The 15,914-nt window shown below is 36.6% G+C and overlaps 2 protein-coding genes and 1 long non-coding RNA gene across 4 annotated transcripts; 2 read left to right on the forward strand and 1 right to left on the reverse strand.

Annotated features, from left to right (window-relative positions):
* Positions 1-330: 330 nt before the first annotated feature.
* On the forward strand, positions 331-5,397 carry LOC125472289 (probable methyltransferase PMT21). 2 transcript variants are annotated; one of them, XM_048573523.1, is made up of 8 exons: positions 331-697; positions 1,941-2,227; positions 2,320-2,468; positions 2,598-2,793; positions 3,069-3,279; positions 3,673-4,348; positions 4,485-4,562; positions 4,764-5,397. In XM_048573523.1, exons 2-8 carry the CDS (start codon positions 1,976-1,978, stop codon positions 4,984-4,986), a joined length of 1,785 nt encoding a protein of 594 aa, XP_048429480.1. In that variant the 5' UTR covers positions 331-697; positions 1,941-1,975; the 3' UTR covers positions 4,987-5,397. The 2 variants fall into 2 exon arrangements, with proteins under 2 accessions (XP_048429480.1, XP_048429479.1); XM_048573522.1 differs by having other exon boundaries at positions 333-697; positions 1,957-2,227.
* Positions 5,398-5,976: 579 nt separating this feature from the next.
* LOC125472290 (cyclin-dependent kinase F-4-like) lies at positions 5,977-13,765 on the forward strand. The gene is made up of 18 exons (XM_048573524.1): positions 5,977-6,149; positions 7,973-8,279; positions 8,373-8,975; positions 9,049-9,127; positions 9,220-9,288; positions 9,371-9,460; positions 9,555-9,693; positions 10,143-10,245; positions 10,351-10,403; positions 10,487-10,553; positions 10,755-10,863; positions 11,202-11,267; positions 11,402-11,470; positions 11,571-11,634; positions 11,737-11,850; positions 12,772-12,803; positions 12,918-12,999; positions 13,240-13,765. Exons 3-18 carry the CDS (start codon positions 8,920-8,922, stop codon positions 13,458-13,460), a joined length of 1,413 nt encoding a protein of 470 aa, XP_048429481.1. The 5' UTR covers positions 5,977-6,149; positions 7,973-8,279; positions 8,373-8,919; the 3' UTR covers positions 13,461-13,765.
* A 691-nt stretch (positions 13,766-14,456) lies between these two features.
* On the reverse strand, positions 14,457-15,617 carry LOC125472291. Its single transcript, XR_007254200.1, has 2 exons — positions 15,547-15,617; positions 14,457-15,004 (listed from the first exon to the last, which is right to left on the reverse strand). It is a non-coding gene; the product is annotated as an uncharacterized LOC125472291 (long non-coding RNA).
* Between the last annotated feature and the right edge of the window lie 297 nt (positions 15,618-15,914).

Here is a 15,914-nt window from a genome sequence, read left to right on the forward strand (position 1 = left end):
GACAACGCATGATAATTGTATAGAAGCAAAATGAATGAAAAATTGGATAAAAAATTTTAAAATCTAACGTTACGGGAAAATTGGTTATTTATAAAATTTTAGATGAACAATCGGTTAAAATTAAAGTTCAGAAAAAAATTGACTAATAATAAAAATTCAAAGATAATCGATAAAAATTAAAATTCAAAAGAAAAATTGACATCTTTTTACAAATTGAGGAGAAAAACCGAGAAATATCTCAAATAATAATGAGAGGATGCAATGCATGTGAAAATGAAATGGAAGACAAAGAAAGAAGTTACCACTATTACCGCATAGAAAAACAAAGAAAAAGAGAAAGAGCTGCGAAGCAGGGGAGTCTGAAAGCTCAAGCTTGTTTGTATGCTTTTATATGACGCTCATCCCTTCCTGTGCTTAAAGCTCAGAGAGAGAGAGAGAGAGAGAGAGAGATCCCTTCCACTGTGTTCTTCCCATATCCCTTTATCCAAGCTAAAGCCCACCCCAGGAATCTCTATTCCTCTTCTCTCTGTTTCTTCTTTCTCTTGAACAGAGAGATTTTCTCCCAGAAAATTAAAAACCCATTTAATTTTCAACCTCCATTTGGGGTTTGTGGGATTCAATTCATGAAACAACCATTGATTGCAGAGATATTGTAGAGAGAGATACTCACTGTACGCAGAGAGAGAAAGAGATAAAGGTACTAGTTATCCATCTGCTGTGTTAGCTTCTTATTCTTCTCTTACTGTTAGTACCTTTGCTCCGTCAGATCTCATGTTTTTCTTCTTTGTGTAATTTCGTCGAACACATTACGATCATCTTGTTAATGGGTTTCTTCTGCACCTTGGATCTGGTTTTTGACAGCACCCCATCTTTGTTTTCTGTTTTAATTTCCTATTATTGGACGGCGGTGATCGCACGGGATTTTTCACTTTTGCCAATTGCAAAATGCTTAATTTATCTCCTGGTTTTTCAAAAATTGGGGTTTTCTCGTTTTTATTTTATTTTATTTTTTATACAATGCTTGGTAAATCTTTTTGGCAAATGGGTAGTTTTGATCTGCCTTTCCTTTTCTTTTGTATGAATATGAAGCACTCGGAGGCCTGCAATCAGCCTTCAACACTTAATCTTTTGGTTTTTCTTTTTGCTTCGTTTCGACGAAATTGAGGTGCATTTCTTGCCATGATTTTGAGCGTTTGTTTGTTTCTTTGATATGAGGTCATATAATGTAGCAATTTGATGATTGAGAAAGGAAGCAGTAGCTGATTGGCAAGCAGTGGTTACGATAAATCATGCATAAAAAACATTTCTTAGGCTTCAAGAAATGATGAAATTATTGAATACTTTGCTTTTCTTGATTTCCATGGCTTGATTGATATTTGGTTGGCCATTCTGGCTCAGTGGGAAGTGAAAAATACAGGAAAGGTGGAGTTTGATGTAGTTAGGGCCCATTACCATGTGAAAGACATAAGGGAGGTTTGACATGGAAAGTAGAAAGTGTCGGTAGTTGCCATCATTCCAGTCGTTTATGTTTTCTGCGTTACTTTTTTTGGTGAATTTAGTGCAGTTGCTATCCATGAGCTGGATCTGGATCGATCCGAATTTGAGTCTCACCTTTTCTGTGTGTGATCCACAACGTATTTTGTGCTTCCCGTGTTTAATATTTGAGTCATATGTTTCTTTTTTCTTTTTTTTTTTTTCGGTCAAGGTTTAAGATTGGTTTATAGGTTCTCTTTAATTGAACATGTGTTTCTTTTAGTGAAGTTGGTTTGTAAATGTAGAAGAAGTTGCCTTTGAGGAACAAAATAAATCCCTTGTAGCTTGTGACCGGTCTGGTTTGAGTGCCTGATTACATGAATAAAATTGTGCGTGCTCTTTGCGGTGAATCGTAGCAGATCAGTATTATTTTAAATCGTATATCCCACAATCATGAAGATATCTAGCCTTGTATGTGTGCAGGTAGTTAATAATTTCTGAGATGATGAAACATAAAGATGGAAAACCGGGAACCCAAGGTACCAGGATTGTCCCTATGACAATCTTGTTTGTTTTGCTATGCGGGTTTTCATTCTATCTTGGTGGAATCTTCTGCTCTGAGAAGAACAAAATTGAGCCTGTCAAGGTCGAAGATGTCACAAAGGCAGTTCAATCATCTCTCCATGTAAAACCTGTGACCTTTGCTGAATGCAGCAGTGACTATCAAGACTACACCCCGTGCACGGATCCAAGGGTAACTGCTTAATCATTTTTATGGTACTTTATCCTTTTTTGGAATTTACACACTGCTAGATGCTTATCAGATTGTGGCTGCTTATTGTACAGAGGTGGAGAAAGTATGGTCTTCATCGGCTTACTTTTATGGAACGGCACTGCCCTTCAGTATTTGAGAGGAAAGAATGCTTAGTTCCACCTCCAGATGGCTACAAGCTACCAATCAGATGGCCAAATAGCAGGGATGAATGTTGGTACAGGTAAATAGTTGACAGCTTGATGCCTAAGACCTATGTACAGTCAAAAGTTTCCAGTTAAGTCTCAATTATTATTTTTCCCTAAAAAGAGTTAAAAGTTTCACTGAATTTACCATGTGGATTTGGTTTCAGGAATGTGCCATATGATTGGATTAACAAACAGAAGTCCAATCAGAATTGGCTGAGAAAAGAAGGGGATAAGTTTTTCTTTCCTGGTGGGGGAACTATGTTTCCTAGAGGCGTTTCTGCATATGTCGATTTGATGCAAGATCTTATTCCAGAAATGAAAGATGGGACTGTTCGAACTGCCATTGATACTGGGTGTGGGGTGAGTCCATCTCTCATCCTCTTTTACATTTTCCTGATTTATCATGTTCAAATTTAGCTGAAAATTTCTGGTGAGTGAAAGCATTTTGCCTTTTTGATATTAGTAAAATGCAAGTTTAAATTTCATCGCACCTTTCTTTCCCTATTTCATGATTGAAATTTATTTACTAATGTAATAATCTATTTCCTTATTGTGCTTGAAGCAGCACAAACTGCTAAGTAATTAAAGTTGTGAGAATCTACAAAGGTTAACCTCTTTAATTGTATAATTTCTAGGTTGCAAGTTGGGGAGGTGATTTGTTAGACCGTGGGATTTTAACTGTTTCTCTCGCCCCAAGAGATAATCATGAAGCTCAGGTTCAGTTTGCTCTGGAGCGTGGAATTCCTGCTATTCTTGGCATCATTTCTACACAGAGACTTCCTTTCCCTTCAAACTCATTTGATATGGCTCACTGCTCAAGATGCCTCATCCCATGGACGGAATTTGGTATTTCTTCTATGAAATTGTTTAAAAAATCTTTCAGTTCTAAAGAATATAATTCATTTTATAGAGCTTAATGTCCAGCTGCTGGAACTTGGAACTTGGAGATTTTTTTTTTCCATAAGGGCAGTAGAAATGATAAATAGCACCAACTTTAGACAATTTGCATCCACCAAATTCCTATTTTTCTGTTATCATTTTTAGGGAAAATTTCCACGGTTCAGTTGTGAACTGTAATTTCTTGCATAAGATTGGAACTTCTTTTGTAGGATATCATATAATCAAAAATGCTTTCTTCTCCTTTCTCTCATCTTGTTTATCACTTTTATTTATCTTTTAAAGTTTGGGGGTTGGCGGTGGTGTTACCAGTTGTGCTAATGGTTAGTGTCCTGCTGTCAGGTGGAATTTACCTTCTAGAAATTCATCGTATACTCCGTCCTGGAGGTTTCTGGGTCCTGTCTGGTCCACCTGTCAACTACGAAAACCACTGGCGTGGGTGGAACACAACCATAGAAGAGCAGAAATCAGATTATGAAAAGTTGCAAGAACTGCTAACTTCACTGTGCTTTAAATTGTACAACAAGAAGGATGATATTGCTGTTTGGCAGAAACAGTCAGACAGCAGTTGCTACAATAAACTTTCTGAGCCAGACACCTATCCTGCAAAGTGTGATGATAGCCTTGAACCAGATTCAGGATGGTACACTCCATTACGCTCTTGTGTTGTAGTTCCAGACCCAAAGCTAAAAAAGTCAGCTTTGAAAGCCATCCCTCGATGGCCAGAGCGGTTGCATGTTGCACCAGAGCGTATATCTGATGTGCATGGTGGGAGTGCTAGTGCTTTCAAGCGTGATGACAGAAATTGGAGGGTTCGAATGAAGCATTACAAAAAGTTGCTCCCGGCAATTGGAACAGATAAGATCAGAAATGTTATGGACATGAATACGGTATATGGTGGTTTTGCCGCAGCCACGATTGAATATCCCTTGTGGGTCATGAATGTCGTCTCTTCCTATGCTGCAAATACATTACCTGTGGTCTATGATCGAGGCCTTATCGGAACTTTCCATGATTGGTAATTTGAAATTCATTTATATGGGCATTAAGGCTTTGATCTGCATAAATAGCATACTTTGGGTGCACCTCTCATTTTGGTCATTGTTATAAAATCCTGTGGTTTTTGTGTGGATTTATTTGTTCTCTTTTGGCAGGTGTGAAGCTTTTTCTACTTATCCTCGAACTTATGATCTTCTACATCTTGATGGCTTCTTTACTGCCGAAAGCCACAGGTGAAAAATGGGCTTGTCTTTATTTGGGCACATGAAATATATTTTGAAAAATTATGTTAATTCGGCATATTGAATTAACTAGTTAATCTTAGACGTTAAGTTTTTATGCACTCTTGCCTAATTCAACATAGGAAGTGCACAACACATGCAGAGTTGGTAATCAACTGTATAAATGGTTCTAATAATAGTAAACTTGGGCAGATGCGAAATGAAATATGTGCTCTTAGAGATGGACCGAATCCTGCGACCTAATGGCTATGCAATAGTTCGAGAATCGAGCTACTTAGTGGATGCTGTTGCGGCTATTGCCAAAGGGATGAGATGGGGATGCCGCAAAGAAGATACTGAGTATGGGATTGAGAAGGAGAAAATATTGATATGCCAGAAAAAACTCTGGTATTCATCGAATCGAACTTCCAGGTGATGAACAGAGAAACCCAAAGGAAGCTGATTTCTTGGAGGGACAGAAATAGGAATAGAAGCAAAAGAAGCAAGTTGAATACCATTCACAGAGAATTAGTTCATTCTATAAGAAGCCGAGAATACTCAAATTTGTCATTGAAGACTCGGTTACCCAATAAGGTAGTCAATCAACCACAAGGGCTTTGCGTATAGATATATTCTTTATAAGGCGTCAACATGTACTTGGAACAATTCATCTTTCATCTTTGCCCTTTTCCCATTTTTCATAATTTGTTCTCTTTACGCGTCAAGCTGTGATCCGATGATTTGAATATGTGCAAGGTGTGTGTGTGTACCAAAAAAACAAGAAAGAAAAAGAAAAAGGAACGAAGGATTCTTTGTTTCTTAAATGAAATCTACCGCTTCTGTTGAACTGTTATTGGTGCTTACTGGTTCAATTCAAGTGAAGGAAACAAAGGATGCTCATGTCTACAAGAGAGAGAGAGAATCAAGTTTAATTCTGGTGTCGACTAGTTTCTCTGTCTAGTATTTTTTTTTTTTTTTCCCTGCTCGAAAATAAAAAGACCAATATCAGCTTCCCGAAAGATATGCTTCCACTTTAACACAGTGGAAGGAAGAAGCCATTTATCGAATATTGTCAATGATTGGTCTCAATCTTCAGGGAATAGTGCAAGTGATTAGAATCTCCCTCTACGCAAATATTATCGATGTAAAAATATATCGATGTATTGAAAAAAAAAAAAAAGTACAACAAAGAAAGAAAAAAATCTAATCCTTAATGTAAAAATATATCGATGTATTTGAAAAAAAAAAAAAAAAAAAAAGGGGAAAAATCCAACCCACCAAACAATTAGCTTAAAAAAGAAAGAGGACCCATAAAAGATCAAGCACGCAATAAAAGGACAAGAATATCCCTTGCCTCCGTGAGAACGTGGAGTGGAGCTCTAAATAGCCGAAACGGAAGCAGAAATTACGTAAATTCCTTGGTTGGCACGAAGGCTTTCATTCTCTCTCATCGCTCTCTCTCTCTCTCTCTCTCATCTCTCTGTGTGGCAGCATATCAGAATTCGGTGGGTTTAAGCGAAGTCGGTTTGACATAAAAGAAACTCTGGATTCCACCCCCTCCCGTCCTAGGCGACGGTTGTTATGCCGCTTGGCTTTCAGGTTCGATTCCTTTTCTCCCGATCTGATCCCCTATAATTTATTTTCCCTTCTTGTTTAGATTTAATTCTGAATTTGATTTGTTTTGTAATTAATTTTATTCTGTTTGTTTTGGATATTCTGGTTTTGTTCCTTGTTGATTGTATCGCGATTTTTTTCGATTTCTGTTTTGGGATTTTGGGATTTTAGGATTAGGGTTAGCTTTTTAACGTATTCGGCTGGATGTGATTCTTCGATTTCGGTTTGAAGTATGTTTGGTTGCTGAGAAGTTCTGGGAAATGAAGGGGGTTCAGAGTTTGACTATTTTGGGGCTTGTAGGGTTTTCATCCTCTGGGTTATTAAGGGCTTGTTTGGTATTCTATTTGAAATTTTTTATAATTTCTCAAAACATTTCTTAAGAATTTTTCTTGAAAACAATTTTCTTTAAGATTCAAAAACATTTTTGGTATGCGATTTAAAAATTTTAAATCTTACAATTTAAACTGGACAAAGAGATAAAAAAAAAAGGGGTTGAGAGAGAAAGAGGAGAGAGGAGGAAAGAAAGTAAGAGATGATTGGAGGAAAGAGAAAGAAGTGAGAGAATTGGAGGAGATAGAGAGGAAGAAGAGTGAGAGAAAAAATCGAAAGAATGAAGAGAGCGAATTGGAGGAGAGACGAAAAAGGTAAAAAAAAAAAAAAAGAGAAGGGGGAGAGAGAAAGAAGAAGAGAGAGAGAGAGATTTGGAGTGAGAGGGGAGGATGAAGAGAAAAGAAAGGAGTGAGTTTTAAGTTTAAAAACTCTAAAAACTCATTTTTTGTGTTTTTAGATAATAGACTATATTTTTTGGTTAGTCTTGAGTTCCGTTTTTTAAAATAGTCATACCAAACAAGTTTTTAAGGCCTAAAACTTGAAAATTGTTTTTGAGTTTAAAAAGTTGAATTCAAGTAGAGTACCAAACATGCTCTAAGGTTTGGTGATTTTTTTTTTCTGATTGTATTATGTAACAGAGATATATCGCGGCTTATATTGGTTTTTATTTTTGTTAATCTTAACTCCAATTGGTAATTTGAGGCTTTTATTTATTTGTTTGTAAATTTTCATTGGTTGTATTCTGTTTGTGTTCTCTTGTATAAATTGCTAATGTTATTGATCACTTGGGTTATAGCATTAGCTAAAAGTGTATTGTGGCTAAAACTGTAATTTGCTGCACCTCAAAGTTAACCGGAACAATTTTTTCTAGACTTGTTTCTGGTTTTGGTTTTTCTTCCTTCCTTTCCTACATTCCAATTTTGTGCTGAAGGTCATTTGGTGGCTTAGAGGTTATACAAATTATTGTTGAAATTCATGACCGTATCGTGGGGGTCTATGTACTTTGTCCCTGATGTTCCTTTGTGACTTTAGGTTATCCTATTACCAAAGTTGTGATTTTGTAGCATGCGGCTTAGGATCGGAAATCATTTGTTGGCCTGGGTATGCGTATCAACAATGAAATAGGAAAGAATCTGTACATCACATTTAAGTTTTGTAGTAATTTATTTATATGATACAGCATACAGCTTAAGTGCCTTAAAGTTTGTTGTATGTTGTCGTTGTGTGGTTTGTGGTATTTATTTGTCTGAACTTGGTTCTGAAATGTGCTGGAAGTTTTGTATTTTTATGTGAGAGCTATTAAGAAGCTGTGTTAATGATTACATGTTATCTTGTGTTAGTATTTGGATTTGCATCATTATTTGCCATATTACGTGAGATTCGGTTTAACTTGCCATTAAAATCAGTAAATTGTTACTTGGTATCTTTGTCTGCATGATTGTCTGATGTTCTTTCAATGCATTTAATCTTAATTTCAGGTTGTGCCGGGCTTAGATTTAAAGGGATTTCATATATATTTCAAGACATGGAGCAAATGCGCTTCTGGTCAAATTGCCACCAGTACCGGGTCTTTTCTTTCCAGGAAGTGCTTGACTGGAGATTTCTTGTCCTTGGAGATTTTTTTCGGGTTTCTTTTGTTAATTGCACTTAGTGGTCAGTTCCTCTCAAATGATCAATACGGGAGACGTGATGCTTGTTACTTCTGAGTCAGGTGTTGGATCTTTAGTGCATAGCGCATTGCTGATACAACATCCAGTTGAAATTTCTGGGAAAACTTCATCAGGGGTACGACATATACAACTCAGTTTTATACTTAATACTATTTTATTCGATGCCTGCTTAGTATTCCTAAACTTTATTCTTTGATTATTATGACAGGGTTAAATTCTGGCAATCTGTGACTGAAGAGAAGATCTCTACATAGTTATTATTAGATAATCAGTTACGTCAAACCAAACCAGTGCAAACTGTTTATTTCAAAGTTATTATTTCATCGTTGCTCCTGGTGGGTGCTATGATAAGTGGCAAGATATCGGTTACCTGCAGATTCCACACTGATCTCTGCGTAATTTAGATGAGATAGCTTTTAGTTAAGTTTATTAAGCCTTGGGTGACACTATCTTGAGCTAGAAGTCTTTCTTTTGGCGGGATAAATCAGTCTGGTTGGATTTTTAACATCGATATGTTAGGTGATCCTTGTCCTTTTTTTCCATTAATGTCATGCTGTGGTCCTGATGCCCTGGAGTTAGCAATGAATAAGGCCGTGCAGCCTATCCATCATAATAAGTCTGGTTTTGTGCTCGTGCGTGTTGCCTCAGAAGATTGATGGTTTGATTCAGCTGGACCAGCAAGGCAGTTGTTGATATCATACATTGTATTTTAAGGATCATCTTCTGAAGATAAATTCCATTTATCTTGAGTCTTTATGCTTTCACTGAATAAAGAACGACCTGCTTTGTGTTCCACAGGAAGAATGGAGAGGTGAGTGTTTACTGGGGAGTTTAGGTTTATCTGTTTGTATTCATACTAATAAATAAGTATGTGGTTACTCTAGGTACAAGTTAATAAAGGAAGTTGGTGATGGCACATTTGGGACTGTCTGGCGAGCTATTAATAAGCAAACTGGTGAAGTCGTAAGTGTTTTATTTTCCGTTTCCCATTCCCTTTGGAATGTATTTAGTGCTTTACATTTTGTTCTGTTCATAATAAGTTGGACAATTTACAGGTTGCAATTAAAAAAATGAAGAAAAGTTATTTTTCATGGGAGGAGTGCGTAAGTCTACGGGAAGTGAAGGTGTTTTAACGTACTACCTCCTCTTTATTAATATCCTGGTATGACGTATACTTTTTAATTATATCATTTCCTCTCCATGCAGTCATTGCGTAGAATGAATCATCAAAATATTGTGAAGCTCAAGGAAGTCATCAGAGAAAATGACATGTTGTACTTCGTGTTTGAATACATGGTAAGGGTATAGTTGGCAAACTTGATATTATTTACTATGATACCGTTGATAAGAGTCACTGTTGATATTCGGTGTTGTCATATGTACATTGCAGGAGTTCAACTTGTATCAACTTATGAAAGATAAGGAAAAGCTTTTCCCTGAAGCTGAAGTCAGAAATTGGTGTTTTCAAGTTTTCCAAGGCCTTGCTTACATGCATCAGCGTGGATATTTTCATCGCGACCTTAAGCCAGGTAACTGTTACAATTATTATCCATAACCTCGGTTGAGTGGGTAAAATGTTCAAAGAGTAGCGGAAGGGCTGAATAAAAATTTGGAGAAGTGAAGGTATACATGATATTCAGAATGCCAAAAGTGTTATATACTTTGTTTTGTTTGTCTTTTCTTTTTTCTGTCCTTGTCTTCAATCACTGCTGCTTGCATGCCCTTGCTATACTTTCTTGCATTTGTGTATAGTTTTTTTTTTCTTTTTCTTTTTTTCCTCTCATATTCTGAATCCCCATGTGGCAAAATCTTCTCAAATTTTATTTTTACTTTTTTCGTGTGGTTATTTTCTTTCCTCAATCAATTTCTTTGCTTATATGGTTTGTGATTAAGTCGTTCAGGCTGTCACCTGTTGTGTTTGATTTTTCTTCTGCTATCAGACTGACATAATTGTACGTATACATTCACTCCTTTGCAGAGAACTTATTGGTTACCAAAGATGTCATCAAAATTGCTGATTTTGGACTTGCTCGGGAAATCAATTCACAACCACCATATACAGAATACGTGTCGACACGGTGGTGGGTGTTAATTTAATTTTTCTTACAGTTCTGGTAATAAGTTATCTCTGCTTGGGTGTTAATATGTTGCTGTAAGTTATTGACTCTAGAATGTGGGTCTGCTAGGTATCGAGCGCCCGAAGTGCTGCTTCAGTCATACCTGTATAGCTCAAAAGTTGGTGAGTTTTTATGTTTAAAGTTTCGAATTTTTGCTCTTTGTGAATTGGTTTCTTAAATTATTAGTTTTTATTCTGACTGTCAGATATGTGGGCAATGGGTGCTATAATGGCTGAGTTGTTTTCTCTCCGCCCTTTATTTCCAGGTATTAGGTATGTATTCCATACTCCCTAACCATCAAGTGGTTTGCTTCCCATAGGATAGAATTTTGAATCTTTGCAGTAATTGTTTAATTAACTTAGATGCGTTTTGGAAGATATTAGCGGCAGTTTTGCTAATAATTTAGCGACTAATATAAGTTGGTTTATTTTAAATGTTCTCACCTTCGCCTCCCTCTTCCACTGTTCTTGCAGTGAAGCAGATGAGATATATAAAATTTGCAGTGTGATTGGAAGCCCAACCAAGGACTTATGGGCTGACGGGCTTCGCCTTGCAAGGGATATCAACTACCAATTTCCTCAGGTCAGTTGTTTCTGATTTTGCATCACGCATTTCCTCGTATTTGTTTGTTCTGTTTTTTCTCTTGCATTTTTGGTGCGTTCTCTGAGGTGCATAGAATTATACAGAAATCTCTTGGGGGAATGGTTTTTACATTCTCACTTTTAGCAGACTGTTGTCATTGCTGCATCGTATTTTATGAGAGATTTATTAGACAGTTTAAAGCTGCATGCAAATTTAGGATGTAATTTTATCTGCGTTCTTATTTTCTAGTATTAGTAGAAACATAAGATTATGTTGTTCCCATACTTGAAAAAACAACCATATATATTAAGTTGGTTTTGTATCTTTGAACATTGCAGTTTGCTGGTGCTGATCTCTCTACACGGATTCCATCAGCTAGTGACGGTGCAATCAGCCTGATAACAGTAAGTCCTATATAGTATTTACTGTAGCTGTTTCTTATTCCATCCTCCCTACTCCTCAACTCAGCCCACGTGGTGACTTTGTTTAAAGAATGTCTACTACTGTGATTTATGTTTTTCCTTCCCTTTTGCTGTAGTCACTTTGTTCTTGGGACCCTTCCAAGAGGCCAACTGCTGCAGAGGCCCTCCAACATCGTTTCTTCCAGGTAGTGTATTGGAACAAAATACAGTAACTGCAACTTCCTATGATGAATTGGGGTCTGCAAATATTGTGTATTCTAACTTGTACTTCCTTTCATGTGGCAGAGTTGCTATTCTGTTCCTCCATCCCTTCGTTCCAGATCAACTGTTGCTAGGATGCATCCAATAGGTTCGTCCATCTGATAATTTATGGAAGTGCATCAGCTTTGAGATTGTTATTTAGGTGTTCAAGTAATGTCGGATATAAATTTATTTGTATTATATTGCACAGCTGGAGCAAGGGGAGTGGAGCAGCAAAGTGCTAGAAGACTTTCTGGGACTGTATCTCATTCAAAACTTGCTAGCAACTTCCCTTCCCCCAAGTTGCATGCCTCTGTAGACACAGGTTGGTTGGATATTGTTCTGTGGAGTTTATTTAGACTTTAAATGCTGCTTTTTATTTTTTATTTTTTTGTTCTGTATTTATTAATATCTGCAGTTGTTGTAAATTACTCCACTGAGTCTTTTCACCAGGTGGTGTTGTCGTAGGTTTTTCTTGTACTAACCCTTGTGGTCAGAAAAAATTATTTCTCCTCAAGAATATCCTTATAAAATTTAGGGCTTTTTTGGTATCTTATTTTAATTTTTTTTTTATAATTTCTCAAAACATTTTTTGAGAATTTTTCTTGAAAACAATTTTCTTTAAGACTAAAAAACTTGTTTGGTATGCGATTTAAAAATTTTAAATCATACAACTTAAACTGGACAAAGAGATCCAAAAAGAGGGGGTCTGAGAGAGAGAGGATAGAGGAGGAAATAAAGTAAGAGATGATTGGAGGAAAGAGAAAGAAGTGAGAGGATCGGAGGAGACAGAGAGGAAGAGGAGTGAGAAAAATAACCGAGAGAATGAAGACAGCGGATTGGAGGAGAGACGAAAAAGGTAGAAAAAGAAGAAAAAGATGGGCGAGAGAGAATAAAAGAGAGAGAGATTTGGAGTGGGAGGGGAAGAGAGAGAGAAGAAACGAGTGAGTTTAAGTTTAAAAACTCAAAAAACTCACTTTATGTGTTTTTAGAGAATAGACTATATTTTTGAGTTAGCCTTGAGTTCTTTTTTTGAAAATAGTCAATACCAAACAAGTTTTTAAGGCCTAAAACTTGAAAATTAAAAAGTTGAATTTAAGTAGACTACCAAACAAGCTCTTAGCTTTTTGTCTATTTAAAAATTCTAGTTCTATAGTTCTTAGTGGAGGAAATATTGCCATCCTTTTGTCGAAAGAACTGGTAATTCTCTAGATGAATTCTCATTATGTAAGAACTGGCTTTGCAGGGGTGCAGCGGAAACTGGATATGGCTAACCAGGTGAGAGCACATGTTACTTTTATCTGTTTAATTTGATTGTGTGCTTATGCCAAACGTGGACATACCTCATTTTCTTGTTCCTTTTAAATAATTTCCTCATCTTTATGATTTAAGGATGCGAAAAAGAACGAAAAATATTTGAAAAGCTCCCCCAAGCAGCAGCAGAAATATCGACCACCGGGAAAAAGCAGTCCTAGTAAGTTCCATGACTAGAAGGAATTTGATTATGTTGCTTTCTTGAATTGTTTTCGATTTAATATCCAAACCGATCACATTTATGAACCACAAGAATGCGTGATGTTGTCTTTTTTTCTTTGGATTTTAGTTTTATTTCTCAATCCCCTGGTCCTGGATTTTTTTTTTTGGTTTTTGTTTTGTCAGAGTGCTTGTTATTTGACTTTCTATTTAACTGAGAATACAATGTTGGCTGGCACAGCTTCTGTGAACAAGGTAAGGGTTGCACGCGGAGTTTCAGATACATCTGAGAAGCTGGCAAATATGACAATTGGTCATAGCAGGCAGACTGTCGGGCAGCAGATGCGGCCCCCTCCCATGAAGGCTGGAGTCGAGTGGATTGGTGAGTCTGGAAACTTGTATCTCAGGCCCGTTCAAGAGATTCAACCTGGTAGAACCTATTCAAGGAAAGTTGCGGGATGATTGAAGGCGATGAGCTTCTTTAACAGGTCTTTATGTATAGACCGTTTTATGTGTGGTATCACAACCTGCAGCTGTGCGGATTTTTCTGTCTCGTCTTGTTTAGTACTGAAAACCTATGTAGTTGCCCAGGTGTTTGGTTTGTTTACTGGTGAAGAAGTGTGGTATGACAAATGGCATGTACTGCCCAGTTTTCTATCATGAATGTAAGCCGGGCTGGATGAGAGTTCGGCATTTCCTGTTGCTTTCTAAACAATGACCTGGATTTTCAGAGTGAATAAATGGAAGTTAATGCGCTGTTTGTATGAGGTTGTTTGTTTATTACTTTTTTGCCGCTTCCCTTGTGCTTTGTGGTAAGAGTGGTTTTGCCCTTGAGCTCGTGGATTGCCTGTTCCTGCTCTTGTCATGAGACTTTTATAATGGTCAAGTTTGCAAGTGTATAGTATGACATCCAAAAGTGGAGAAGATATACTGCAGCGGTGGTGTTTTGTTTCAATGAAATAAAGGCACATATAAGTAGTTTTGTCCACATGTCGTTATTTCATTAGCATGGAACTTGGATTCGGAAAGAACGAAAGTGAAAGTTGGCCATAATGAAAGCCATGGACAAATAGACCAATGCACGGTTGAGTGAGACTGTTGAAACCGTATCACGCAATTCCAGTCGTGTAGTGTGCCGGTCCGGTGCATTCCACACTTCAGTGCATTGCAAAATATTTGGATTGGATCCTTCACTCGCTTAGTTTCGCTTAATATAATGGAACCTTCCGAACTTCTTCCAACGTTGAGCACTGAATTATAGTTTATCTATTGTCAATCATTTGGGATATTGTGAAGAACCTCTGTTAATTATTTGTCCAATAAACCCCTCCATTTGCTTTTTCATTTAACAGATTTTTTTAGCGAAAGGACCACAATGGACAAACTCAAAGAACATTTTAATTTTCAACGTCAGGAATCAAAGTGAGGAGTTATGACAATCTCGTAGACCATTTTGGCTAAAAAAACCCTAGATATAGATGATAGGGTAAATTATATGTTGCACGCACCCATTTGATTGCAATTGCAACTTCATACATCTTTAAACATTTACATCTCATACATTTACTTAATTTTCATTTCAGTCTCATACATATGTTAAGTTTCCTTTTAATTTCACCATTAAATGATGTGGACCCCACATTTCTTGTGAAGTAGCAAAGAGAAAAAATTATTATTAAAAAAAGAAAAAAGGGGTCCACGTTTTTTACCCAGCTGCTTTCTCCCTCTCCCTGGCGGCTGCCATCAACACTGCAATCTTCACATCGACGTTTGGCTATCAACGGGTAAAATCACGTAGGCAAGCTTGGAAAACTGTATCGAAGAGCTTCTTGGCGACAGACTTGGATCCTCGCAGCAACTAATTCAACTTGGACGAGATGATTTGAGATGAACAAGACGGAGCAAAAGGACGGATTTTTTAACAGGTGGTGGGGTTGCATGAGATGATCTGAAATTTTCCACCACAATAGCTTAAATTCATCATCTCATTCTTTGAAACTGAAAATCTGTAAAGTGTTCACATTTAAACATATATAAAAAATGGCATCATCACTTGGATTAATTCTTTAAGAAAATCGATGACAACTGTAACATAAACATTCAAACACCAAATTAAATGCAGAAACATAGCAACCCATAACATAAACTGAATTCCAGATGAATTGAAAACAATATTACAGCAAAAGAACTCCAAACATAAAAAAATCCCAAACCAATTGAAAAAAGAAGTAACCAAAACCAAAACAGACCAACTCAGGGTCATTGACACCGTTATTTCAAGAAAGCTTCCCGATACTGATGAAGCGACACTTCTCAACCAATAACTGAGTTTTGAAATATACAACATAGATGATAATTTTCCCGAATTAAACTCAAATCATATAAATATGATTTTTTTTTAAAAAATCATGTATAATCCAAATTCCAGTCCCAAAAACAAACCATAATTTTAAAAACTACAAACGTGCAAAACCCAAATCAAATCTTCAAGTCATTTCAGATTTTATCAATAACTCACCAACCCAATACACACAAAAGAGTAAATTACCTGAGATCGCGGCTGCTCAAGTAGTTTCTAACGACATGCAGATTGTGCCTTTAAGTTTCAAGGTTTTTAATGAACAATATTAGAAAACTGAGTTTTAGTATATATAATTTAATTTTGTAGCATGTACTTCTATTTCTTTTCGAGGGTGCATTTTTGCTCACATACTCTAGCTATAGGGTATGCTCATTACCCTTCTAATGCTTGTCACGTGTAATTCACACTAACCCCAGTTACACTTAATTTTTTTTTAATTTTTTCTGCTTTAACTAATAGGAAAGGAAATCTTACTTTTAGTCAATTACTTTCTTATTTATCCTTCCTTCTACTTATATTTTATTAAAATGAAAACTAACAAAAAAATCTTTAAA

Source organism: the organism of the source record quoted next, unplaced genomic scaffold (genome assembly GCF_019419815.1).
Source record: "Pyrus x bretschneideri cultivar Hongxiangsu unplaced genomic scaffold, Pyrus_bretschneideri_v1 Contig69, whole genome shotgun sequence".
NCBI classification, from domain to species: domain Eukaryota; kingdom Viridiplantae; phylum Streptophyta; class Magnoliopsida; order Rosales; family Rosaceae; genus Pyrus; species Pyrus x bretschneideri.

What these genes read in the sequence shown, in the direction of transcription:
- LOC125472290 (XM_048573524.1), top strand. Translation starts at nt 8,920, where the DNA reads ATGCTTTCACTGAATAAAGAACGACCTGCTTTGTGTTCCACAGGAAGA. An exon ending in GAATACGTGTCGACACGGTG is followed by an intron (nt 10,246 to 10,350) that starts GTGGGTGTTAAT and finishes TGGGTCTGCTAG; the next exon opens with GTATCGAGCGCCCGAAGTGC. An exon ending in TGCTAGGATGCATCCAATAG is followed by an intron (nt 11,635 to 11,736) that starts GTTCGTCCATCT and finishes TATATTGCACAG; the next exon opens with CTGGAGCAAGGGGAGTGGAG.
- LOC125472289 (XM_048573523.1), top strand. Translation starts at nt 1,976, where the DNA reads ATGATGAAACATAAAGATGGAAAACCGGGAACCCAAGGTACCAGGATT. An exon ending in CCATTGATACTGGGTGTGGG is followed by an intron (nt 2,794 to 3,068) that starts GTGAGTCCATCT and finishes TATAATTTCTAG; the next exon opens with GTTGCAAGTTGGGGAGGTGA. An exon ending in TTTACTGCCGAAAGCCACAG is followed by an intron (nt 4,563 to 4,763) that starts GTGAAAAATGGG and finishes AAACTTGGGCAG; the next exon opens with ATGCGAAATGAAATATGTGC.